Source organism: Microtus ochrogaster, chromosome 7 (assembly GCF_000317375.1).
Source record: "Microtus ochrogaster isolate Prairie Vole_2 chromosome 7, MicOch1.0, whole genome shotgun sequence".
Classification (NCBI taxonomy): Eukaryota; Metazoa; Chordata; class Mammalia; order Rodentia; family Cricetidae; genus Microtus; species Microtus ochrogaster.
In genome coordinates this window covers 38,124,904-38,150,931 of record NC_022014.1, presented here as the reverse complement: position 1 = coordinate 38,150,931, position 26,028 = coordinate 38,124,904, and the positions used below count along the sequence as shown (strand labels likewise).

At 47.2% G+C, this 26,028-nt stretch overlaps 2 protein-coding genes and 1 pseudogene across 5 annotated transcripts in view; 2 read left to right on the top strand and 1 right to left on the bottom strand.

The window, feature by feature from the left end:
* Nucleotides 1-8,917, top strand: part of Drc3 (dynein regulatory complex subunit 3) — a 38,351-nt gene extending 29,434 nt beyond the window's left edge. For all 3 annotated transcript variants that reach the window (XM_026780335.1, XM_026780334.1, XM_026780336.1), the window contains 4 exons: nt 310-380; nt 2,018-2,141; nt 8,042-8,173; nt 8,480-8,917. In XM_026780335.1, coding sequence (XP_026636136.1) covers nt 310-380; nt 2,018-2,141; nt 8,042-8,173; nt 8,480-8,593 — 441 coding nt within the window. In that variant the 3' untranslated portion in view covers nt 8,594-8,917. The remainder of the gene's footprint in view (nt 1-309; nt 381-2,017; nt 2,142-8,041; nt 8,174-8,479) is intronic.
* On the top strand, nt 5,299-6,557 carry LOC113456313 (annotated as a pseudogene).
* A 5,899-nt stretch (nt 8,918-14,816) lies between the features above and the next one.
* Atpaf2 (ATP synthase mitochondrial F1 complex assembly factor 2) overlaps nt 14,817-26,028 on the bottom strand; it is a 17,491-nt gene continuing 6,279 nt past the window's right edge. For both annotated transcript variants that reach the window (XM_013347399.2, XM_005349945.3), the window contains exons 2-8: nt 23,087-23,131; nt 22,758-22,903; nt 20,817-20,914; nt 19,309-19,389; nt 18,176-18,288; nt 17,626-17,741; nt 14,817-15,322 (exon numbers count right to left, since the gene is read on the bottom strand). In XM_013347399.2, the coding sequence (XP_013202853.1) occupies nt 15,185-15,322; nt 17,626-17,741; nt 18,176-18,288; nt 19,309-19,389; nt 20,817-20,914; nt 22,758-22,766 (555 nt within the window). In that variant the 5' untranslated portion in view covers nt 22,767-22,903; nt 23,087-23,131 and the 3' untranslated portion in view covers nt 14,817-15,184. The remainder of the gene's footprint in view (nt 15,323-17,625; nt 17,742-18,175; nt 18,289-19,308; nt 19,390-20,816; nt 20,915-22,757; nt 22,904-23,086; nt 23,132-26,028) is intronic.

Sequence of the window (26,028 nt, the reverse complement as noted above, 5' to 3'; positions counted from 1 at the left end):
TGTGAGCCACCATGTGGTTGCTGGGAATTGAACTCAGGACCTTTGGAAGAGCAGGCAATGCTCTTAACCTCTGAGCCATCTCTCCAGCCCCGATAAGTAAATCTTTTAAAACATCGACAGCAGAAACATTCACGGGGGTAGTGAGCTGACACTGGAGAGCAGCAGAGCTCTGGAAAGGAGGGGTCAATCCTTAGCCATTGGCTGCTCTAGGAAGTCAAGGGGGGTGGTCTTCGTCGCGAAGGGTCTGTGATTTGAGGTGGTATAGAGGATGTCGATTCACATGTTGACTATCTTCTGTATCATTTCCAGGAGACTATAAACATATTTGAAAGAAACATCACTGACTTGGTGGGACTGTTTATTGAAAATGTCCAAAGTCTATATCCTTTCTGTGATGAGCCCTACCTCACCCCACAGGAAGGCACTGTGGGCTCCTGGTGTTGTCTTGACCTCTAGAGCAGCTAGAGCAGAAGGGCCTAGGTTCTTAACAAAAAGCAAAGGTGGATGAAGCCTCTTCAGAAAGTAAGAGGAGATTAAGGAATAGCTCGGAGAACTTGCTTAACAGAAGTGAGGCCCTGGGTTCAATGCCCAGCACTGAAAAAAGGAGAAGGAAAGTAGAGATTAAGAGTGTGTGAATAAATGGTGGCCACAGAGTAAAGTGAACGCTTTAGGTCACACTTCAGTTCTTACCCAAAATACTTAACCCCATAGATTTGCAGAAACACCTAAGTCCTCATCCCAAAAAGGTGTTTATACCCCTACAGGGCCCTAGTTCACGGCTCTCCATTTATGAAAGTAGAATAATGTAAAATTTTCACCAGGAAAGAGGTCCTTCCTAGCATAGGATGCAGATTTGGTGGCCACAGACATATTCCATAGCACCTGAAGTGCCTCCTAGCACTCAGCAGTGGCGGCCTTGCTAGAGTGCCAGTTTGGATGCCAGAGGGACTTCTGCACAATAGTCTTGCATATGTTCCTAAGTGGGTGATGTTCATGGGGATACTGACACCCCAGAATTCCTGACTGACTTTTTATTGCAGAAAACCACTCTGGGATAAGGCACTACCCACTCTGAAGACAGGGCAAATTATAGGGAAGCTTGACAGGCTACTTATTAAGGTTAGAAACCAACATGTGAAACATTATCAGCCCTTTATAGGGGCAAAGTTCACCCTAGAGTGACTCAGGTTCTGTCATCCTGGGGCTCAGAGTCCAGCACGCAGTCATTGAGGTACCAAGTGGTGTGCAGGGTACAGGGTCATCAGTCTCCACAAACACACACACACAAAAAAAAAAAGACCTGCAGGTGGCCACAAGAACCAGGTGAAAGGAGATAGATTCCAAGCAGCAGAATCAGCATGTTCCAAGACCCTGAGGAGAAACCTGAGAAAACAAGTTTTCGGATGAGGACTTCCGGCCATGTCAGAGAATGGACGCTCTGGGGAGCTCTAAGCTGGGAACTGGCTTCTTAAACCCTTCCTCTTATTCCAGCTGCTGTTGGAGAAGGGGTAAGAGGGCATGGGAGACCAGTGAGGCCTGCTGCAGTGTTGGGAAGCCATGAGGGTGGAGAAGTTGTTGAGAGTGAGAACCCTGAGGTGAGCTGCCACCGAGGGACAGTAATGACCCAGTATAAGGACAGGAATAACATGGCGACCTGAGCATGGCCCTGGGCTTTGATGCATGTGGGTGACAGCTTGAAGGCCTTGATGCCTCTTAGTACCTCAAAGCAGATCTTGAACCCTTAGAGCAGCATTAACATATCAGCTATCCTGCATATTTATGACTCATAACAGAAGCAAAACTACAGTTATGTAGTAGCAACAAAATAACCTTATGGGTGGGGGTCACCACAGCATGAGGAACTGTAGTAAAGGCTCGCAGCATTAGGAAGGTGGAAAACCATGCCTTAGAAACTGGTCTCTCTAGTGGAGATGGCATGGCCTTGTTTAGCAGAGGCCCAGCCACCGGTGGGAGACATCTGGCCTGCTCTGCCCCTGGCTTTAACTCACGACTGCAGGATGGCTCAGTGCCGGGACTTGGAGAACCATCACCACGAGAAGCTCCTGGAGATCACCATCAACACCCTGGAGAAGATTCTCAAGGGCGAGATGGATGAGGACTTGCCAGATGATGTGCGGGCGGTGAGTAAGGGCGGAAGGACTGGGGCACTGCAGCCACGACCAGGGGCCAGAAGTGGCTCGCCTAAGCGTGACAAGCTCCTGGAGCCTCTCTGTCTTCACCTGAAGGAGACAGTAGCCTGCTTTGCTGGGTTAAGGTTAGAACTGCAACACTGGTACACCCCCAAGCCTCATGTCTGGTCCAGCACCACACTGCCCGGGTTTCCACCAGGGCAGGTAGTGATGAATACTGGAGAGTCATCATTGGGTCTATACCTCTGAGTCCACCCCAGCTCCAGCAGTGGCACAGAGATGGCTTAGGAAAGGGCTCCAGGCAAGGATGAATAGGCACAGGTCCAATACTTCCCCTCAGGGGCCTGCTTTTGTCCAGACACTGCTGAGCACTATGCTATTTCAGGCCATGTTCCAGTTGCCCTGCCTGCCTCTTAGAAACTGTTCTCCATCTACAGGCAGGTAGAGCCACTGGAAACCCAGACTACACATCCTCACCCCTCCCAGCTTGCCATGTGTCTTAGATACTCCAGGCTAGCTAGGCCTGCTTCCCTTGGAGCTCCACCCCAGGTTCTGATGCTCAGTGACCAGCCTCTGGGGTACCCCCCTCCCATCTTCCAGGCTTGCTCCTTTCAGCTGACATTCTGTCTTATTAGGGTTTCTATTGCTGTGATGAAACACCATGACCAAGGCAACTTGGGGAGGGAAGGCTTTATTTCATCATACAGCCCGCAGGTTATAACCTAGTACTAAGGGAAGTCAAGGCAGGGACTCAAGCAGGGCAGGAACTTGGAGGCAGTAATTGATGCAGAGGCCATGAAGGAGTGCTGCTTACTGGCTTACTCATAGCTTGCTCAGCCTCCTTCCTTATAGAAGCCAGGACCACCAGTCCAGAGGTGGCACCACCCACAATGGGCTGGGCCCTCCCCCATTGGTCACTAATTAAGAAAATGCCTTACAGCTAAATCTTATGGAGTCCTTTTCTCAAGTGAGGCTCCCTCCTCTCTGATGACTCTAGCTTGTATCAGGTTGACACAAACCCAGCCAGTACACATTCTACCTGGTAGACATGCTCCCTTCAGTCTCTATGTGCCTTTCTTGTCCTTGCCATTTAGATCTCAGCTCAAGTCCTAGCTCTCCTGAGAGGCTTTCCCCAGGTACCTCTCACACTGCTGTCCCTTCTCCACACCCCGTCCATCAGGTCACAGTTTTAAATTTAGGTTCATGTCAATTTGTTCCTACAACTCTTCACGCTTCACCTAAGCTTGCGAAGGAGACCAGAGATGATCATCCCGCCACCATGGACCGCCTGTGCCGGCAGGAGCATCCAGCATGGCAGCGGGAATGACTTTGGAGCTGGGTGGATGAAAACATGTATTTACCAAATCCTTGCCTTATCAGGAGCTGGTCTGAGTTGTGCAGACAGAAGGCCAGCAGCCTTGGCCCCGTAGCCTCTGTTCTGAGGCTAGGATAGCAGGGTGCAGGGCCACAGTCACACTAACCTCCTCTCCACAAGCCACTTACAGAGCCCATTGTCGACCAGACAGGAAAATGCTACTCTGCCCTAACCGAGGAGCACATCTCCTCTGAGAGGTTTTGGAAGTCTTTGACAGTACTCATGGAGCGGGGAGAGTTCCTAGGCCTGTGACACCAGTGAACATCATCACTGAACCATGCTAGTGACTCTAGCACACAGTAAAATATGGGTCCCAGAGGCAGAGAGGCAGGTGAGTGTGCCCTCTCACCCAGGTGGCCCTGTTTAGCACAGTAGTGTCTGGCAACCAAGTTTCTTCATTAGAGGATTACCACCACTCAACCTGTTGACCTCAGGTGACCTCATTTCCTCACCAAAGGAAGCACCATTATCACTCGAGGTTGGGAATGAGAATGCTGAGCAAGGCAGGCTCAGAGATGCCTGGTGAGAATGGCACAAGCAGTGAGGGCAAGGGTCTGACAGACAGCACTGAGCCTGTAACTGCAGTTGTCTCTGCACCCATCGCTACTCACCACAGCTGACAGGCACTTTGGGGGTGCCCATGGTAGCAGGCCAAGGGGCTCTGTCTCTCTGCTAAAGGGAGTCTCAGACTCACTAGCAAGACTGTAATAGATTACTGCCTTCAAAGCCTCCTGGTAAGCTGGGCAGTGGTGGCGCACACCTTTAATTCTAGTACTCAGGAGGCAGAGGCAGGCAGATCTCTGAGTTCCAGGGCCACACAGAGAAACCCTGACTCCAAAAACAAACAAAACAAAAAACCTGGGGGAGAGCCAGTGAAAGCTCCTTCTTCTTACTTATTTACAGTCAGAGACAAGAAATCCCCAGAAACCCAGCTGTCTTTTGCAGAAGCAATAAAATGGCCTGCTTTCTGCGGAGAAAAACATTGGCTATGAGAAAGTCTGAGCACACCAATAGCTGGTGCGTACTGCAGTCTCTGAGAGCCAGCCTGTCAAGAGCTGGGCACAAAACGGCCCCTTCAGTCTCCAGGTAGACATGGAAAGTAGGCACTGCTGTGTTTCCATGAGGATGGGGAAAGTGAAGCCCAGAGATTACAGCAGTGGAGCTGTGATTTGGACCCAGGCAGTTGACTCGACAAAATGTTTCCTGGGCCTATAGCAAGAATGGTCCAGAAGAGGAAGAGGGCTGAGGGTGAAAGCAATCTGTCTTCTGTTACCCTGAGGTCATTGCACAGATCATGATTACAAAGCCACACAGCTTAGGGTGTTTCCAAATGCTGCTGGCCATGCCACCCTCCTGACCCAGCTTTCCCGCATTTGTGTCCTCCAACCTGGGCAGAAAATTCAAGACTCCATCCAAGCTGAAGAGAGACCTCAGCGCCAACAGAAAGGGGGGAATGTCACCTGCACTCTTAGGAGCTCTGGACATCCATGCAGGAGCTGGGTCGGTGCTCAGGTCTGCTCCATGGGAGGAGCTGCACATTCCCAAAAGCTGCTTGAAGGAAAACTAGAGTTGATGCTGCAGCTGTGCCTCTTTCTGGAGGCAGAGGCACTGTGAGTTCGAAGCCAGCCTTGTCTACAGATTGAGTTCCAGGACAGTCAGGGCTATACAGAGAAACCATCTCAAAGGGGGGGAAAAAGAAGAAAGAAAAGAGAATAGAAGAGAAGAAGGAAGGAAGGAAGGAAGGAAGGAAGGAAGGAAGGAAGGAAGGAAGGAAGGAAGGAAGGAAGGAGGAAGAAAAATAATTTGGGCATTTGAGACACAGTAGGTGCTATGGTTGTGGCTCACAAGGGGAATGCTGCTGCTTTTGTCTCCAAAGGAGACTTGGCCTTGAAACATCCAGGGAGAGATGGGCTGGTTGCTCTTTCTGGATGTGGCTGCTGAACTGAAAATACTAGATCTCATGACCCCTACTCCACAGCTGTGAGTACCTCAGGAGTGGCAAGCATCTTGTGTGCATCACATTGGCTGGAGAATGTTCACAGCTTTACAAGCTGAAGATGCTCACCTGAGCTACATTGGGCACTATGCAAAAAAAGTTTGTAAGTTCACTGTCCCTCAAAAATGAAGGTTGGGTGTAAGTGCACCACAAAGTGACAGTTCTCCAGTCCTGCACACACTCCTAGCGGAATTTCTGTGGAGCCACACCATGAAGGATATATGTCAGCCCAGGACAGGAAAGCCAAGATTCACATTTCAAGAATCCCTAGGGCTGTGGCAAGACAGTCCAATTAAAAATGGGGTTTGCTGCATGGAGAACCCAGTGAACTGACCTCCAAGCTGGATATGAAGTGTCTGAGTGACATTTCAGGACCTGAAACTAGGTGTTTTATCTTCCTTGTTCTTTAATTCCTATTGCAACCTGGGAGGTAAGTGTTGCTGTACTTAGTGCCAGTTGACACTCAAGTGGTCAAGCAAGCTGGAGCATGCATGGGTGTGTACAAATGTGCAGTGTCTATGCTTGCTTCTCCCTGATGGGCTATGACCTCAGGTGGATCCTATAACGTGGAACAAGCAAGTCATCTTTACAACTTGTGTTTTGAACTGTTTGCAAGTGAAACCCAAAGTTGTAGGAAACTTTCATTTCATTGAGGGCCCAGCTATGGTTGACACAATGTGGACAGAATGAATCTGCTTGTTTAAATGATTTGACCTTGATTGTGGTCCATTTAGTAACAGTGTTTTATTCATTGGTCTAAGTGGATGTGTTCTCATCCCTCACACATGGCATTCTTCCTTTAACAAAGAATGGTTTCAGTGAAACTTTCTCGCTGGGGTTTAAGGTCAGAACCTTTTAAAGTGATAATCTTGATGAGAGTTTTTCTTTCATGAGCTATATGAAGCTTAAATAATATTTAGTTATGTAAAGTCTTAATTTGTGTATAATGGAATGTTATGTACAATGTAACACTGTAATAAGAAAGCAAAGTTTCACTTGGGAGGAAGAGACAGGCCAGCTTGATCTATAGAGTAAGTTCCAGGACAGGTTCCAAAGCTACAGAGAAACCCTGTCTTGGGGGAAAAAAAAGCAAAATTTATGGGAAAATTCATAATATCTTTGTTCTTGTTCAACTATACTTTTAAGATAAAGGTACAAAAGCAACAGAAGGCTATTACTAGGTTCCTTACTCCTGAGCCCTCAGCGTGCACAGGTAGGTGTTCATCTTTTGATCTGCTCCGAGCCTGGCCTGCTGCCTGAGTAGGGAAGGAACTGAATGACTTCCCGTCATTCCTGTGGTGTGACTGTGCTGCTGATCCATTGTCCCACATCAGCTAAGCTGGCTTTCCTCACATGGGATTCTGTGGTGAGCCAGCATCCCCACAGACACTGTTCTGAAATGGAATGTGTGCACAGTAAGCTGAAGAGAGAGAAGGCAGGAGGGAGAAAACCAAGTAGGTTGTTTTCCACACAACTTTGTACAGCATTCAGGACACTTTGAGAGTCCTGAATATTCCTTTGGGAGCCAAGAGGTGTTGGATCCCCCAAGTAGTTGATCAAAGAATACTTCCTTTTGCAGAAACATTAAAATTTCAAGATCAGACATACATATTTTTGAGCATATTAGGCTGATACTCTAGCAAATGAAGCAAAGCAAAGTACTGTTGTGTATCTCTGACCCAAAAATCCAAAGAGATGTTGGTGCATCTGGGATTTCAGATTTTCTGGTTGCAGGGGTGTTATAAAGACTATGCAGATATTACAACGCCAAACCCTGCAAAACCTGAAGCCCCATGCACCTCAGATAAGCTGTGTTCCCCTGTGTATGCATTATCTGCAATTTCTCAACAGAGGATACCCAGGGCCTTTGCTATTCTTGTGTTTACTGGTACCATGGGCTCAGATTGGGACAGTACTTCCTCAGAGCTTCAGCAAGCTTCCCCTGTCCCTGGGAATGACTGGGATGCACTCCCCATTCCAGCCCGAGTCTGCATCTGAGCCAGCCAGCCTCACTAGATGGTAAATAGTTGTACCAGCTTTCTGTAAGGACCACACAATGTCAGGAACAATCCAAGGCAAAGCAGGCCCCAATGGAATGCAAAGTCGATTCTGTTGACATGAGAATAGTGGAGACAAAGAGGAGGTAGACACCTCTCAGTTTACAGGGACCACGGTTGGAACAGCCTGGAGACTCAGCCGGACCTGACTATCAGAGGTTTAGGACTACCTAGAAAGAGGCTTTGTGAGAACTGATATGCCTAGCGAGGCTGCCTTGGCTAGCCACCTGCCATCTCCCTGGAGAAAACATGCTTTTGATGGGGACCGCAGCATGACACCTGTCATGGCTCAGGTTGAGGAGCAGGCTGTTGCCCAGAGATGAGCTGGCACAAAGTGACTGATACAATATGGGCTCCCCATTAGATGTGGCCACACAGCCTGGGGACTCCCAGGGACCTATTTTCTATGCAGCTCAGGGCATAATGACACACACGATCTCATTTAGACCTTCTCACTTTCCAGCTCTTTGTTGACAAAGACACAATTGTTAATGCTGTCGGGGCATCGCATGACATTCACCTCCTGAAGATTGACAACCGAGAAGACGAGCTGGTGACTGGAATCAACTCTTGGTGTGCACAGCTATTAGACAAGGTGAGTAACGAATGCCAAGCCACCCAGCAGGCTGGCTCAAGTTTTCTAGCTACGAGAGTGCTATTTTCCATCAGAAACAAAGTACAGAAAAGAATTAAGGATTGTAGAATCCTGCAATGAAGACAGTGTGGCCCAGTCACACTCTTGAACCCATATAGTTCATTGTGTCTGTAACTCCTGCTTCAGAGAGACCAGCAGTGCACGTTGTGGGTGGGGCTCTGAGGCAAACATCTTCCTTCCCTCTCTCGGGCCACAGTGAATGATGTCAGCTGTCACAGAGCACCTGGCTCTCCTTCCATTCCCCAGATTCACAAAGATGAGATCATGAGGAACCGCAAGCGAGTGAAGGAGATCAATCAATACATCGACCACATGCAGAGCGAGCTGGACAACCTGGAATGTGGTGACATTATAGACTAGGTGTCAGCCAGAGATCCCCTGATGGACCCAGCCCCTGAGAGTTCACACCTACCCCAACACCCTTGGTAATAATTCTCAATTAAAAAAAAAGTCTTAGCATTCTCTTGGCAGGAGACCATGGCAGTGATCATGTATGAGCAGATCTTAAGCCACCTACACAGACATCTCTGGGGTGGCCAGCAGTCGGAGGGAAGTGTGGTGATGGCAGAGTGCTGACCATGCATGTGCTGGTGCTCTTCACTTGGCTGAATCTTTCCCTACTCCTGGTGCTGAGGACCAGAGAAGTGAGGGGCTGATGCTCCTACTGCAGCACTGAGCTACAACAGCCTGGGCTGCTCCTGAAGGCAGAGGCCACAGCTCCCTTCAGCTCAGAACATGGCTGCATGATCCTAAGTCAGGGGCTCAGCCTGGTTCTCCAGGCACAGCACCCTCCCACTAGGCACGGCAACAGGACAGAGCCTGCTGCTAAGACTGGAGGTGGCCATGTGGAGAGGACGCTCAGGACTTCCATTGGAAGATGAGATGAAAGATGTATGTGTTAGCTTCCCATCGCTGTAACAAACACCATAAACAGTCAACTTATAGAGAGAAAAGCTTTATTTTAGATCTTAGTTCATGATCAGTTGGCATCATCATGGCAGGCACACAGTATAAAACCTCCCACCTCATGGCCATAGAGAGAAAAGGAGGAAGAACCCCCTTTGATAGCACATCCTCACTGACCTAAAGCCCTCCCATTAGGTTCTGCCACCTAATCACAAGACCCAGGGGCACTGATCTTTGACACATGAGCTTTTAGGGATAGTAGCAACTTCTCATGGGGAAGTCATTTCTGCTTACCTCAGGTAAGAACAACAGACCAAAGAAACAATTCCATCCAAGTCCAGCATAATAACCAATGGGCTTAATTAGGATGACTTACAGGAACACAGGCAATTTGCAGGCAGTCTTGCCCTCCCTCTAGAAATGGCAGATACTTATAATCCCTAGGGAAGACACGAGCCTTACAGGCTCTCTCCTCCTCCCATGAGGGAGTATTATCGGGCCAATCTTGTGATGGCCTCATGTGGGTAATTACAGCTGATTTCCAGATGGCAATGGCTATGCCACACCTAACGGACAGATTTTCACATACTCTTCCCCTGGCTCTGGCATTCTTCTGCAGTGCTCCCTGTACCCTGGTGAGCATGACTGCTAGAGATGGACGGTCATTTTCTTCCACTTAGGGCTGCGCACTTGTTCCCAGTAGTTTGATCAACAATCACCACTCTTTAATACTGAAAGCACTGTTAAAGCACAGATACTAGAATCCAATCTGAAAATCAGACTGGGGCACACACCTGTAATCCCAGGTCACATTCCGCCACATAGTGAGTTTAAGACAAGCCTAGGGTAGAGACGCTGTCTCAAAAAAAAAAAGTGTGTGTGTGGGGAGGCCAGATGGGTAGAAAGCAAGAGCAAGGTAGAGGGGCATACACAACCTGACAGTAAAGCACATTCATTTAACAAGACAGCAATAGCTTCTCCACTAAAACCTGACCTCCTTTGCCACAGATCTTGGGACAGTTTTGTTCATACCCATATATCATGCCACTATTGCATGGCTGAATTGTGCACAGCATGCTGAGAGCATAACACAGAGGTGCACAGCTGAGCAGGATCATTGGTAAGAACTCTCGCCGGCAGCCTGCACAGTGCTCTCCAACCCACCAGCTCAGCCAGTATGGAAGGAGCTTCTAGTTCTGGTTCTGGTCTGCAACCAACAGCAGTCAGAACTGTGTGTACTGCGTGTGTACCTAAGGAACCTCCCCACCAGCAACTCAGGGAGGAAGCCCACCCTGGCACTGAAACTTTCATTCACAACCTTATTATATCTTCTGGCTGTGCCTTTTCCTACTCAGGTGCCTTCTGAGTTGACACTCATGGTTTTTTGTTTGTTTTTTCTTTTCTTTTTTTTTTTTTGAGACATCTCACTATGCAGTAGCTCTGGCTGCCCTAGAACTCACTCTGTAGACCAGGCTAGCCTCAGAGATCTGCTTGCCTCTGTCTCCCAAGTGCTGGGATTAAAGGCATGTGCCATGCCTGGTGACATTCCTGTTTTGTTTTTTTTTAAATATTTATTTATTATGTATACAATATTCTGCCTGTGTTTATGCCTGCAGGCCAGAAGAGGGCACCAGACCCCATTACAGATGGTTGTGAGCCACCATGTGGTTGCTGGGAATTGAACTCAGGACCTTTAGAAGAGCAGGCAATGCTCTTAACCTCTGAGTCATCTCTCCAGCCCCGGCATTCCTGTTTTTTGTAGACACAGGCTGTTATAAGAATGTCTCAATCATCTTGTCAGGTGGCACCTGTGTCTTACCTAACCACAAAATTCTCAAAGATGTTCACAGCTGTTGCCGGACCCCTGGCCCTTGTATGGGTTGATTCCTATCCTTGCTCCTCTGAGTACGTGTGCATGTCCTTCAGATCCATTTCTAAGTCTGAAAATCGTTCAGAAATTAACATTACGTGATGGATCCTTTTTATAGAGCAGGCAGGTTCTCTGAAGGCCCACCAGCATCTGTTCCAAACAAGTGCCAACCTGACCAGGGATTCAGCAGCCACAGACACTAAAACATTTTAATGGTCCAAAAGAGCATGAAAGGGTCCTGCTGTTTACACAATTTCCACAAAGGAGCAAGGTTATAAAGCGGTGTGATGGGAGGTACTGGGTTAGGTAGCTCTTTGTCATCCAGATATTCTCCTAAGCCTCATATCTCCTCATCCTGGGCTCAACACATCTCCCCATACTAGTGAGCTCAGAGGGCCAGGTGGGAGCGGGGCCATGCTCCTCTATAATACCTGCTTCTTAATTCAGCTGTCCAGCCAACTTTTAGCAAGCACACCCGTGGCTTCTCCTGCCCCTTAGCCACCCCTGGCTACTCAAGGCCAGGGCAAATTATCTCCATACCTAGTATACTTTCTTGTAGAAAAGGAATGTGTACAGCTTACTCTATGGGGTGGGAGAGGGAGACATAGAGAAACCCTGTCTCAAAACACCACCCCCCCCAAAAAAAAATGAAAAAAAAAAAACACAGATGTGCCCAGTCATTTGGGCATTATTAATTCCAGATATAGTCCAGCTGACAACCAGGAACAGCCATCACACTTGCCATGTTTGCTTCTGACTGAGTCAGACAGGCCCCTTTGCTTTTCTTTCTCTCTCCCCTCAATGCCTGGTTTATAGCCCAGTCCAAATCATATAGCTCTGCCAGACACCCTCCTACCTCATGTCGCACTATAGGGGGTCAACAAAGCCCAAATCCCACACCAGAGACCCGGCTGAATTAACTGCTCCCTTAACTCCTGCACACATGGCCCTCGGATACGAGGGACTAAGAGTCAGCCCACCTCTCTCACACCTAGCCTCCTCAGCAGCAACTGTCTGTCCTTTCTCTGTTGTCCTCCAGCTCCTCATTCTCATGGGGGCTGACTCCTTTGTGTTGCCTCAGGTTAAGCAACCTTGGTCTAAAGGAGTGATGAGCAGTTCTATTATTCAGTTTTTGTTTCTGAAGCACTCACACTCGGCCCATGTGTCCCACCTCACAGCCTCATAAGCCAGGCTAGAAGACACTTTGTTGTTTAAAAGTTTTCCCCAGAACTAGAGAGATGGCTCAGTGGTTAAGAGCACTGGCTGCTCTTTCAGAGGACCATGGTTCAATTCCCAGCACCAATATGGCAGCTCACAACTGTCTCTAACTCCAGTTCCAGGGGATCCAGTGCCCTCTTCTGGCCTCCACATGCACTGCATACATGGTGCACAGATATACATACAGGCAAAATATACATACACATAAAATTAAATTAAAAAATTTTTCCCAATTCAAGCAGTTCAAAGACAGTACTGCTAGATATGGTGACACATACCTGTAATACCAACACTACACGCACACACACAAACACATACATGCACACATATACATATATGATATAGCTTTGAGGCCAGCCTGAGGTACATGGTTCCAGACTATCCTGGGCTATAAAGTGAGAAACTATCTTAAAAAACAAACAGCTAGGCAGTGGTGGCACACCCCCTTAATCCCAGCACTGAGGAGGCAGAGGCAAGAGGATCTCTGTGAGTTTAAGGCCAGCCTGATCTATGGAGTGAGTTCCTGGATAGCCAGGGCTACACAGAGAAACCATGTCTCAAAGAAAAACAAACAAACGAACAAAAAAACCCCACAAAGTGTTAGAAATATTTTCTAATGCGAGCTCTCTGTCAACGCAAAATCCCAATCATGCCGAATCAAAACAAGCCGAATTAAAAGATATCCAGGTTTAATAGGACTCCTGTGTTCTCAGGTGGCCCCAAGGGGAACCAGGAAGCCCCCAACAAGACCACGGGGTGGGGGAGGGTCCAGACCAATGTTGACTTTCCAGGGAGCAGTTTAATAGAATGGGGGAGTGGTCCTGACCTCCTCTGGGGAGGGGTCAAGGTTTGGTGGGCTACCTTGACCTTCCTTGGGGGGGATGTCAAGGTGCAAGGGGCACAGGAGTGGGGGGGGGCTCCAAAGATGGAGGCCAGAGACGAGGATTTATACAAAACACAAAACCTGACAATTTATAAAAAAATTTAAATTCTTTGTTATGTTCTGTTCCCCGAAGCATCTCTGCTCCTGATGAGAAGTACTTCTGAACGTGTCAGGGTAGTATGCTTCTGTGCATTTCCACACAGTTAACTATTTCCATCAAGTTTAATTTCTATTTTGATCTTGATGCCTTTCATCTTTTATTAGTTTTATTTGAGTTTAAATACAATAAAAATTTGGTATACACACACACACACACATATAAATATATTTCAAAGCCCTTAATCTGGCATAAAGTATCCTCAGAATCTAACCTTTGGGTAGCTCACTGCTTTCACTGTTTCCAGTATACTTATAATATCTGCTCCAGTCCAGGTACAATGCTTTTCTGGCTAAAAACAGTCGGAGTATTCCCTGATGATAATAGTTCCCTGCATTGGACCATGAAGGCCCCATCAACATGTTAAATCATGGATTTCCCCCCTCCTTTATACGGATTGGATCTGAAGGTATTTTCTATCATTTCTGCTTCATTCTCAGCCTTCCCTTTTCTACTTTCCTAAAGCCGGTGCAGAAGACAGTATTGGCTGGCACTTTCCCACTCTAACTTCTTCCTTACGTAGGCACAAGTTCTTTTGGGGCCGTCAGCTCACAGTAAAAACAAGTGACTGCTATCACAGTCTGCTTGGGAGTCCTTCACATAGTTACTACTTTCAGCGACAGCAATATGTTCTTGAGTCCATCAGCCATTTGAGGGCATCCCCGGTTCCCCTTACCCTCAGACCCCATTCATGGAGGAGGCATGCCACTGTAATCCCCTGGCCATCCTGGAACCCCCCCCCACACACACACACAAGGAGCCTCCACCTCCAGATGTTTCAGCCTCAGAGCAGGGGCCACAAACTGCAACTATAGCAAGAACTACTATAAACCATCTACAGGGGAGGGCTGCCACACAGGAACTGATCTCCACCCTCTCAGATGCTTCAGCCTTAGCTGCAAATGCTCCTCCCATGCTCATATTTTGTTTGGTCATGTCTTTATTCGAGCGCCAAGTATATATGACTTTCTGAGGAGTCTGCTTCTCACTCAAGATGACAAACCAAAGAAGCCTGGAGAACCAATGAGAATCCGAGGGTTACTTGCAGCAGAGTGGCCCTCTTGCTCCAGCAACCGTTAACTACTTAGATAACTCTCCCATCATCCATGGGGGATATTAGTGAGACCCATCCTGTGTGGGTATCACAGCTGCCCTGATTTTAAGAAACCAATGGACATAATTCCACACCAGGAGGACACTCCAGATCCAGATCATAGCACTGCATGTAAGTAACCAGGACAGGGCCACCTTTGCGTTCATCCCAGAAAGAACTTATATTTTTAACAGTAAATCTCTTTTTTTCTTTAAAAAAAAAAAAGAACAAACAGTAACCAATAGCTTAGACCAAAGACTTACTTTTAAAAGATCACCCGATGAAAAGCCAGGGGGACAAAGTCCTTCAGGCTGAGCTGCAGATGAAAAAGGGTTGTGTGGCCATGTGCTTGTTTCCTGCCCCACCCAACCCGCCCGCCATGAGGTCCCCAGCCATTGGTAGCAGATATAAAAATGGTGACAAAGCTTAGATAAAACAAGAATGAGCAGACTCAGATGAAGATGAGGCTTGATATATTTCCAGGATGAAAAAACATTTAATAAAATAAGGGTCAAAAGAAAGTCTCTATGCCTCCCTCACTACAGGCCAGGCCAATGGCTCCTGGTTGGGAAGCTGTCTGACCTCAAGACAAGCGTACTGTGTCACCAGGGCATCACAGAGTGCTTCTGGATAAGGCCAAGTCACAAAGGCCAAGGAAGACCCAGGCACACAGTGGGTACCCCACAGGTATATGCTGAGGTTGCCCCAAAGGTACAGGCTAACAGAGCTTCACTGGGTTCAGAGGTCCAACATCAGGAAGCCCAGATCAGAGAATCTGTGTTTGTGCAGTTCCTTTCAGCCAGCGTTTGCAACTCCTGTAAGCCTCACTCCTGTAGGAGCTTGTGTTTGACCGTAGAGCTTTCCGAGCAGAGGTGGACAAAAAGGGTACCAGCAGCAGTGCGAGCCCGCAGCTCCTGGAGTTCGTAGTCGTGGGCCCACTCAATGTTGCCCCACTTCTGGATCTAAGGAGAGAGAAAAACAAGCTTCTTGATGAGTAGCCTTGACCGGTGACCTGAATCACATTCCATTACCATCACTGGCCTAAGGGTCACGAGCCATGAGCCATGTTCCTACCAAACACATTAAGATCCATGTGGGTCATCTGGCAATAACATCCAGGAAGGGGAAGCAGGCTCCTCTGAGGTCTGGGGCTTAGATAGTCTGGGAGGAGTATAGACCAGATAGGGGCTGCCCACTGCTAAATGGGCAAACACTGGAATCCCACTGTGTCCCCTCTAATGGAGCCTTACCATGTGACCTTTTATCTCTCACGTAAGATGAGGAAGACAGCATGAAGCAGCCTGCAAACTGCCATCCTCTATGAGGTATATCTCACTGCCCTTCAGGGCTGCAAACACTTGCAAACACTACCATGGAGTGTAGTAAATAAATGAAGCCAGGCCACAGGCCATTGGGCTCAGACCCCTAAGGGCAGCAGAACAGCAGTGACTCTGTGCAACACACTGGAAGCCAGCTGTAGACCCTCTCAGAACTCTTAACAAGAGGGAGGAGCTGTAGGCACTGTGGCTGTTCAGATATGAGTGTCTCCAAACCCATTCTGCTGGCCTCTCCCTGCAGGAGTCCAGCAGGCGTGGCCAGATCACCCAGAAATACAAAATCTTTCAGGTCGCACAAGCTACCTGCATTACTGGCTGCCTGGCCTTGGTTTGCACAACTGAAATAAATCACCTGAGATAATTTTCACCTTCACTTCAGGTCATCTCTCATTTTATATGGGATCAAATCCAAAGTTCAGAAGGTAGCCTGGCTTGGGTCCCATAGCCAAAAGCAGAGTCCAAGCCTGCAGCCAGATTTCTTGGTCTTATACCATCCCTATGATCCGAACAGCTGACATCAGCCCTTCCCATGGATGACATCAATGGATGGCTCTCTTCTGCTGTATAGAAATAGTTGCCCTTGGCATCTTCCCAAGCAGAAGATTAAACATTCCAAAAAAGGTTTTCAATCATGTAGGAACCAACTCCTAATAACATTAACCTTCTGAGGTTGGAGTAATAGCAACATCCACAGGACCACAAGGAACACTAAGTTCTCAGTGTTAAATGCAAACAGGAGGCTGGGGAGATGGCTCAGCACTTCCTGCACAAGCACCATATAAAAGCCAAGGCAAGTGGGCGTGGCGACCCACTATAACCCTAACTCTCCTGAGGCAGAGACAGGGATTCTCTAAAGCAACTGGCTAACTACAGTAGCCAAATTGGTGAACCCTGGGTTTGAGCAAGAGACCCTGCCTCAACATTAAGGTAGAAAAGAATTGAGAGAGAGAGAGAGAGAGAGAGAGAGAGAGAGAGAGAGAGAGAGAGAGAGAGAGAATATTAAAACAATGCAAACAAAATCCAGGCACAGTGGCACACATCTGTGATCTCTGCACTCAGGAAGCAAGAAAAGAGCATCTTCATATGTCATAGGTCATATGTCCCAGGGCAGGCTAGTCTACATAGTTAGGTTCAGACTAATCAAGACTGTATAGCAAGACCTGTCTGAAAAAGCCAAAAAAAAAAAAAAAAAAAAAAAAAAAGTAGTAAGCAAGGCAGCCATTGTGAAGCAGCACTTGGGAGACAGAGGCAGAATGATCAGAAGTTCACAGTAAGGCTCAGATACACAAGGAGCTCAAGGCTAGTTTGGACTACATAAGACCCCCCTCTCAACAAACAAAGCAAAAACTGAAACCCAAAACAGAAATGCAAACAACATAGGAAAACCTTAGTTTTTTTTGCCCTCTAAATTAAATGTGTATGTGGCAGCAGCTACTCCTCTGCTCCTCTGCCAGCCAGAGAAACATCAGGGTCCTACTGACTTAGGAGCACAAATGCAGGGCAGATGAGGGCCAAATATCTTTTCTGCCCATGAGCCTGAGGAGGCCTTACCCCAGTCACCCAGACATGGATGCAGACCCTGGTGGAATATTCTCCAGAATGCAATCTATTACCCCAATTTATTCTTATGTAAGATGTGGGTAAATACAACTCCTACCCAATCAAGCTGCTGAAGAGGACCCAGGGGCAAGGAGAGTGTTGAGCAATTCTGACCCTTTCCAATGCACAGGCATGGGTGTGTGGTGCTGCTGATGGGACCTAGGGCCCAGAGCATACTAGGCTAGTGCTCTACCACTGAGCCACACCACTTAGCCCCAGCAACTTAAACCTTTATTGTTCCTTAGTTTGATTTTTCATATGTACAAAGTAACAAAGCTCAGTGAGTCTGAATCACAAGGGTGAGGTGGGACTTGAGATGAGACCCTTACCTGGTACTCCTCCTCCAGGCGTGACAGAAGCACAGCCTGCTCCACAGTCAGGTGCCTGTCAATCAGGCCCAAGGTCAGCAACATGGACTTGAGCTGGGCCACTATAAACTCAATCCCTGAGGGGTGGAAGACATAAGCCAAGTCAGTACCTACAACCTACTGCCGGTCGGTTTCTGTGTCCTAGTGGAATGGGGGGAGGGTGCACTATCCTAGGACCCACCTGAGGCTTGGCACACTTTTCTGCCAGAATATTATTCCTTTTCTTGGGGTGACCCACCTGTCTTTTCATGGATAGCCGTATGACCTGAAGCTGGTCAATTAGAGTATGACCCAGGCCATACTTAGTGATTGGTTTATAGATGGGTATATGGGTCCAAACTAATGATAAACTAAACAAAGTTGAGAATTTTCCTGTAGGGGGTGTGTGACCTAGGAGTACTAAGTAAAAGGGCTGGACATCAGAGCTACCCAGCCTCCATGCTCAGAGCACTCAGCAGGGATGTGCCAAAATGTATCCAACTCTCAAGGCCCACAGAAGCCCGACTTGTACCTTGTAGGGCCCACATGTTGTAAGAGGACAAGTGGCTGGTGAGCGCCTCTCGGGTCTGGGTAGGAATGCTGGGTCCCATTATGCTGGTGGAGGAGCCAATCTCCACGCCGTATCTAAAGGAAAAAGGCATCAGCATGTCTTTTGCACTTTGCCTCTCAAGAACAGTCCAGCTTTTGACTAGAAGAAATAAATAAATAAATAAATAAATAAATAAATAAATAAATAAACCCTAGATATGGTATAGTGCTTTTCCTTTAAAGTCCCAGGATGGCGCTGCATGGAGGAGCACACCTGTAATCACTGCACTCAGAAAGCAGAGGCAGGAGGATCAGGAGCAGAAGGCCAGTGGTGCCTACATAGTGGAATTGAGGCTAGGCTGGACTACATGAGATCCTATCTCAAAGAACAAAACCAAATAATAAATAAAATAGCCCCCTCAGGATGGCTGGATCATGGTGAGCATTCAGGAGATGTGTAGCAGTGGTAATTTATGTGAAAACTGTTATGGCAGAAGAAAAGCCATCCAGGCATTTGTTGCAAACCCTGCAGACCGGACAGTGCCATGGGAGCCATCCCTTTCAGTCACTAGAAGGAACTGACACTGAATTTATTTTGCCACCTTATCAATATCTGCTTAACTCTACTCACAAGAGTCCTGCCTTTTGCTCGTGTGTAACTTGTATACTGTGAGTTTTACTTACCAGTGCAGTAATAATGAAGAAGATTTAAAAAACAAAATTTAGGTTGTTACCTCTGCCGAATAAAATGCTAAGCACCAGCCTGACTGGCAGGCAGGCAGGCAGGCAGGATTAGCCCATTTCAAATCAAGAAAACCACTAGGAGACTTGCTTGGGGATAGAAGCCTGAGGCCTTTGGTGTTTCTTGGGGACACAAAGCTGTCCCTAAATTTGTCATGGTACACTACAGTAGCAGGTATTCAGGGTATGGTGGCCAAAATGAATTTGAGGAATGTTTTCCAAGGTAATCCCTACCTCTCAACACCTGAGGGAGCTCAAGCTCAGGAGAGTTCTGACTCTGGAAAACAGATTTCAGGTGTGCTGTGTGGGCCTGCCCTCTGCACCCAACACAATACCAGGCCCACTCAATCCTCCATGTGGGGCTGCACATCTTACCTTTTCTCAGCCCATTCTATGACTGGATCCCATTCATTCTTTTGAAGTTCCACTAATGTCTCCGGCTCTTCCACCCTGTAGCTAATTCATTGTAAAAACCACCTTCATTAATAAAAAAAGTACAATTCCTTCATTGAGGGACAGAAAAGAAAAATGCAAAGGGCAACAGCAAAAACTTTGTGCCACCAACCCCGCACCCCAAATCTTGTCCCATAGAGCAGTGGTTCTCAGAGTACAGCCAGCAGCATCAGCTCTAGCCTCACTTGGAAAGCTCATTACCAGGACACTGATGACAAGCAAACCTCTGGGGTGGGGCCTGGCCATCTGTTTCCACATGCCCTCTGGGGAATTCTGGTGTAGCTTGAGTTGCAATCCACTATCCTCTGACTCCCAAATACTTGACAGGTCCAAATTTGCAACCATGTTAGTGCAACTCAAAGACAGATCTGCAGTAATAATGGGATCCATACCCACTGGACACAAGTGCTATGCTAGAAGTTCAGTGACCGCTCCACCAAGACACCTGCTCCTGGCCAAGGACCAGATGCCTGCTGACGCTTTGGGAGCCTAGCCACTTCCTAGAATGGATTCTTTACCCAAGTGGATCACTACAGAGCCAGATGGTACAACTCATTTTGATAAAGACACAGAAGTGATGGGAGCTGAGCTACAAAACCTCATGGATGGGAACCCTAGGGCACCACAGAAAGCTTTCATGGAAGCAGAGGGGAGTAGAGGGGGAGTGGGTATGCAGAAAAGCTGGGCTGCTGAGAGCAGAGTAGGAGGCCTCTCCTCCTATCCAATCCTGGACCTGAAGAGAGGAGGCAGGTAGAACTTGTTACCTGGAGAGTTCCAACTGCCTGTACTTGCTTGTTAGAACCCTGCATAGTTTTCAAAAAGCCACCTTTGCCAAAGGGTAGCTGAATGAGCTCTGTCTCCTGCAAGCCACTGTGTTCTAGCAAAAACAGAATAGGTTTTCCCACTGCAAGCTCTCAGTGATCCTAAAGCCCACCTACTTTCAGAGCATCTATGCTGGGTGATTCATAGCTTCTGAGTAATGGGGCCAGCAGGCACAGTAATGCTCAGCCATTCAGCTGTTTCTCCAACGTTCCTTCAACACCACTGACCAACAAGAAAAGAATACAGACACAAGGGGAGAATTCAGAACTGGGAGAGACCAGCCCCCAACTATTGCCACCTGTAATGACAGGGATGCTAATACATGAACATGCTGAGGGCCAGACATCAGGGCCAGATGCCCTGCAGGGAGTTGGCCAATGGATTCTGTCTGGAGCCTGTGAGAATGGCATATGTTTCCATGCCAAGTCAGCTCAATGCAAGGAGTACCCTGTGCTAGAACAGACTGAGAATCCTCCTCCTAGGGTTCAGGCTTGTCAAGTGGGCTACCTGCCTGCAATGGCAAAGGCCTTGCCTTTTCTTCCACTGATATGCTCTGGGCAAACAAGGCTCACATGACCCAAGAGGAGAGTTCATCTAATGACACTTACCAGACGGTATCAGTGTCCAGAAACTTTACAGCTGCCCGGATCAGTTGATCCTTGTTTCGCTGGGTTGGGTTGTCCAAGGATGTGTTACACAATGTGGTCTGAATGAAAAGGCAGAAAATGCTGTCACCCACATGTGGGCTCTGACATACAGCAGAAAGTTCACCAGAATCACCATCACAGCAGCAGCCCATCTGAAAGCCAGGCTCCATGTTCAAACTCCACTGCGCTCATGGGATTCACTGGACTCTCACAATGGTCCTGGATTAGTGAACTTCTTCAAAGTGTCAGGGGCTTTATGTATTTTCATGTTTGTGACTACCAGGTTAATCTGCACAACAATACTTTGGGGGCAGATGTCACTATTCTACTCATTTCAGAGAGATGGAAACTGAGGCCCACAGAGGTGAAATACATAACTCAAATACAACAATGAAGCCATGAAATGCAAGCTGACTGAGAAGCTTTACCAGCTTAATTGACACGTCAGAGGATAAGGCAGCAAATCGAACTGGAATCAAGACATTTTCCTAGTGTTACCTCATCAATAAGAGGCTCCCAAGACTGCTCTATGCATCCGTTTGTGGCCTCGTCAACCTGATCACACTAGACAGTGAAGAAGTAGATTACACTGCTGACAGGCCCACCTGGGTCTGTATGTCAAAGTGGAACACAGCAGTGACCAGGATGAGAACATCTAACCCCAGAACCGGCTAGTGCCTTCCCTGGAACCACCTGAGGGCTCCAGGGGAACCTGCACAGTATCATCTGGTCAGCCAGGCTCCACAGGTGGGTAGTACAGGTGGGCATCATGGGGCTGAAAAAGGGTGGCCACCATGTAAGGCCAAGTAGGCTGCAGAGGAAGGACTTCAGGGACCTCAGTTGCACCCAACCACTGAAGGGCTGAGTCTGTGGAGCATCCTCCTTTCCTCACTCATCTGGCTGGCTCCCACACCCTACCACTGTTTACTGAGCTCCATCTATACTTCCTGCTGGAACCACTGAGTAACAAAGACATGGCCACTGTTCTTCTGTCATAAGCAATAAACATGTAAACACAAAATGAACCATTATAGACCAAGTGGTAATAAGATAAGCAACTAGCTGCTATAATAAAAAATAAAGGTTAGGCTTTGTTATGGCAGCACACATCTTTAATCCCAGCACTTGGGAGGCAGAGGCAAAAAAATCTCTGTGAGTTGGAGGACAGACTGGTCTACATAACAAGTTCCAGGACAGCCAGGGCAACATAAAAAGACCCTGTCTCAAAAATAGAAAAAAATAAAGATAAGTGATGTGGTGAATCATTGCATATTGACCTAGCATGCATAAAAACCCTGGGTTCAGGGGGCTGGAGAGATGGCTCAGAGGTTAAGAGCATTGCCTGCTCTTCCAAAGGTCCTGAGTTCAACTCCCAGCAACCACACGGTGGCTCACAACCATCTGTAATGGGGTCTGGTGCCCTCTTCTGGCTTGCAGGCATACACACAGACAGAATATTGTATACATAATAAATAAATTAAAAAAAAAAAAACAAACCCTGGGTTCAATCCCCACACTGCATATTTAAGACATGCAGACAACAAGCCTGTAATCTCAGCACTCAGGCAGTACAGGCAGAAATTCAAGGTCATTTGCAGCTACAAATCAAGTTCAAGACCTACCTGAGACGTGAGGCCCTGTCTCAAAAAACCAAAACCAACCAAACAACAAAAATGCAAACAGGGATGGAGTGAGATTGGGAGGCAGTGACCAGGCCAGGCAGGGAAAGAGCTGGGTTTGTTCAGTGACACTTTGAGTGTAACTGCAGCCAGGCAGACAGAGCCTACCCCAGAGCCTCATCATAATAGGGAAGGACATCTGCAGTGTTGCCAGGAAGTCTTGGTGAGCATGAAGTAAAAGTCAGTATGATCAAAGTCTGCTTGCTATAAGTTTGTTTGTTACCAGGTGCATGGTGTAGAACTTGATGGTATCCTGCTGGGAGTCCCATTCAGTGGCCACGGCAATGGCCAGAGCCTCACTGGGGACGGTAAATAGCTTGGCTTGGGGAGTTTTCAGCTTTCTGTGGTCCAGGTTGATCTCAAAGCCACCTTAAAAGAGCAAATAAAAAAATTCTCAGGAGCTGGATTCAAATGCCCCATTCCTTTATTTTATCAACCAAACTGGTGTACGCAAAGACAACATCAGACAAAGCTGCCACCACTGAACTGGCTGGAGACAAAATGTACCCAAACAGTCACAAAAAGAAGGCCATTCAATTTTTAGACACTCACCTTCACCCTGTGAGATGCTGACGTTCTGATAAAACCTCTTCCTTTCTGTAAGACAGATTTTCAGAGACAATTTAAAATAGCAGGGATCCAGAAGCAATACCAACTCGTATCATTATTGTTAATGCTGACTGATTTGTCTGCCCTAGTTAGTGTGCAGTGTAATCAACAGTTTCTGACTGAAGCCTGGAATGACCAGGAGAGAGCAGGACTCGCTGCTCACGCCTGTCCTAGTATTCAGGCCAGAGACAACTGATCAAGAGCCCCTGGAACCTCAGACGCAGCATGATGTACCTGAATGTGAAGCTGGTGTGTGAATTGGACTCCTTTCAGGTAGCTCCTCTGAGGAAGGAGGCCAATGTGTGCACTTAGGTACACATGTGTACATGTGATGTACAGCAGAAAATAAAGTTTTAAGCCAGGCATGGTGGTGCACACCTTTAATCCCTGCACCCGGGGGCAGAGGCAGGCGGATCTCTATAAATTCACGGTCAGTCTGGTTTACAGAGCGAGTTCCAGGATAGCCAGAGCTAAACAGTGAAATTCTGTCTTGAGAAATGAAAAAAAGAAAAGAAAGTTACTGAGAACATTTCCTATCCTCTCTAACTCATTTACCTAGTTAACCAGCTTGCCTATGGATCAAGATGTAGCTCTCAGCTACTTCTCCAGCACCATGCCTGCCACCATGTTCCCCACCATGATGATAGTGGGCTAACCCTCTAAAACTGTAAGCATGCCACCAAATACTTTCTTGGTCACGATGTCTCTTTATAGCAATAGAACACTAAGACAATATCTGTATGCATGAATGTACAAAATTTTGAAAGAATAAATAAATTTAAAAATGATCAGATGTGGCCACTGAGATGATATGACACAATTGACCATATCATGTGAAACCATAACAGTAATTCTAGCACATGTTCTACACCAAAATAGGTAAGTTTCTGCCACGGTGGAGTTTGAAATTTCCCTACTTTCCCTGCCACCCTGATGAGTTGGTCACAGGCCTCTTTTCCTATCTCTGATAGAAATTCTATACTACATCCATCATGCTTTCTGGTGCCTAGACTGGACAACACATAAAAGCCTGGCCAGACAGAAGTCATGAGCACACTGAGACAGGCCTAAGAAAGGACAGAAACCAACTGTGAAGGACCGACTCCTCCAAAGCTAAAGCTACCAGGGCAGCTGCGTTTCCTGTAACCCCCATCTGGCACGCTCTACTGGCCAAGGTTACATCTATATCTGAATAAGAATTTAAAAAGTCTGGGTAGTAGGATGACAAGAGAGCATCAAGTCAAAATTGCTCCAAATAGGATAAAGGTTAAAGTCACACAGAAGGCAAAAAGAACCCAAGAGACAATGGCCTCAGATTCAAAGGTGGTGGGCTTTAGACAGGACTCTTTCCCTACAGTCTGGCACAGGGCAAACATCAGTCTTTCTACTGCAGGGAATACTGCTCACATCCAGCAACCAGCCGTGGGGATGAGATGTGCCTTCAAGGTTCTGTCTAGTGAGAGTAAAATGACCACGTGACTTCAGTGATAGTAAGAACATGTGGGACAATGGGAGCCCAGACCGAGGAATCCCCATCTCATCATGGGCTGCAAAAAGACCTCTGAGCAGTTAGTTCATATGTGAGCCACAGAAGCAGCAGCTACTAAATCTCATTAACTGATTTGTTTGGGAAGGGATGTATAGAAGTAATTTTCAGGATTAGAAACGGCTCATATGAAGTCCAGTTGATGAGGGACTTGCTGCGTAAGTATGAGGACCCAAGCTAATCCCCAGTACCCACAGAAAAGGCCAGGGAACATGGTGCATGCTTGTGATCCCAGTGCTGGAGAAGTAGAGACAGGAGGATCCCTGCAGCTTGCTGGCCATTCAGCCTAACTTATTCAGCAATCCTGTGTCAAAACAACAAGGTCAGCAAGACGGCTCAGCAGGTAGAGGTGCTTATGTAAACCCAATGGCCAAAATTCAATGCCCAGAACCCACATAAAGGTTGGAGAAAATTGACTCCACAAAGATGTTATTGTCCTCTACATGTATATGCAGAACATATACATCCACACATTTACATACACATACAAACAAACAGCAGAACATATACATCCACACATTTACATACACATACAAACAAACAAACACAACAACAACAACAAAAACAACCCAAAGAGGCAGCCATAAGAAAACAGGAGAAAAACAGCAGAGAACAACTATGAAAAAACATCTCATAATGGGCTGGAGACATGGCTCAGTGGTTAAGAACACTGACTGCTCTTCCAGAGGAACTGGGTTCGGTTCCCATATGGCAGTTCACAACTGTCTGCAACTCCAGTTCTAGGGATCTGACACCCATGGCAAAACACCAATGCACATAAAATAAAAATAAATTTAAAAAATGCTCATAGGAACAGTTCTGGACAGGAAAAAATGCTCATAGAAGAAGAGTACTGAACAGGAAATTAGGAACCTACTAAAAGATCTCTCTCCTTTGAAGTCGCTTAAACCCAAATAAAGAAACAAGAGGTTTTCAGAGCCACATCCTTTTAAAATCCCTCCTCCCTAGTGTGTGGTTATTCTACCAGTCACAATTTTGGAGCTGGCCTTTTTTTTTTCTCTAGAAAACGGAAAGCCACAGGACTACAGTTCCCAGGGCACACCAAGAAATGGTGCTAGCCACAATACCTTTACCTTTTAAAACAGCGCCATCTGGTGGACTTAAACCTTAAAGCTAAATTCAAAATAGGTAACCCCCTATAATCCAGAGGCAGCTCTAACTAAGCTTTTCAGATTTCAAAATTTATATATAAACATATAAAGAAAAGCCTCCAAAACAAGGCCGGGAGCCGGGCGGTGGTGGCGCACGCCTTTAATCCCAGCACTCAGGAGGCAGAGGCAGGCGGATCTCTGTGAGTTCGAGACCAGCCTGGTCTACA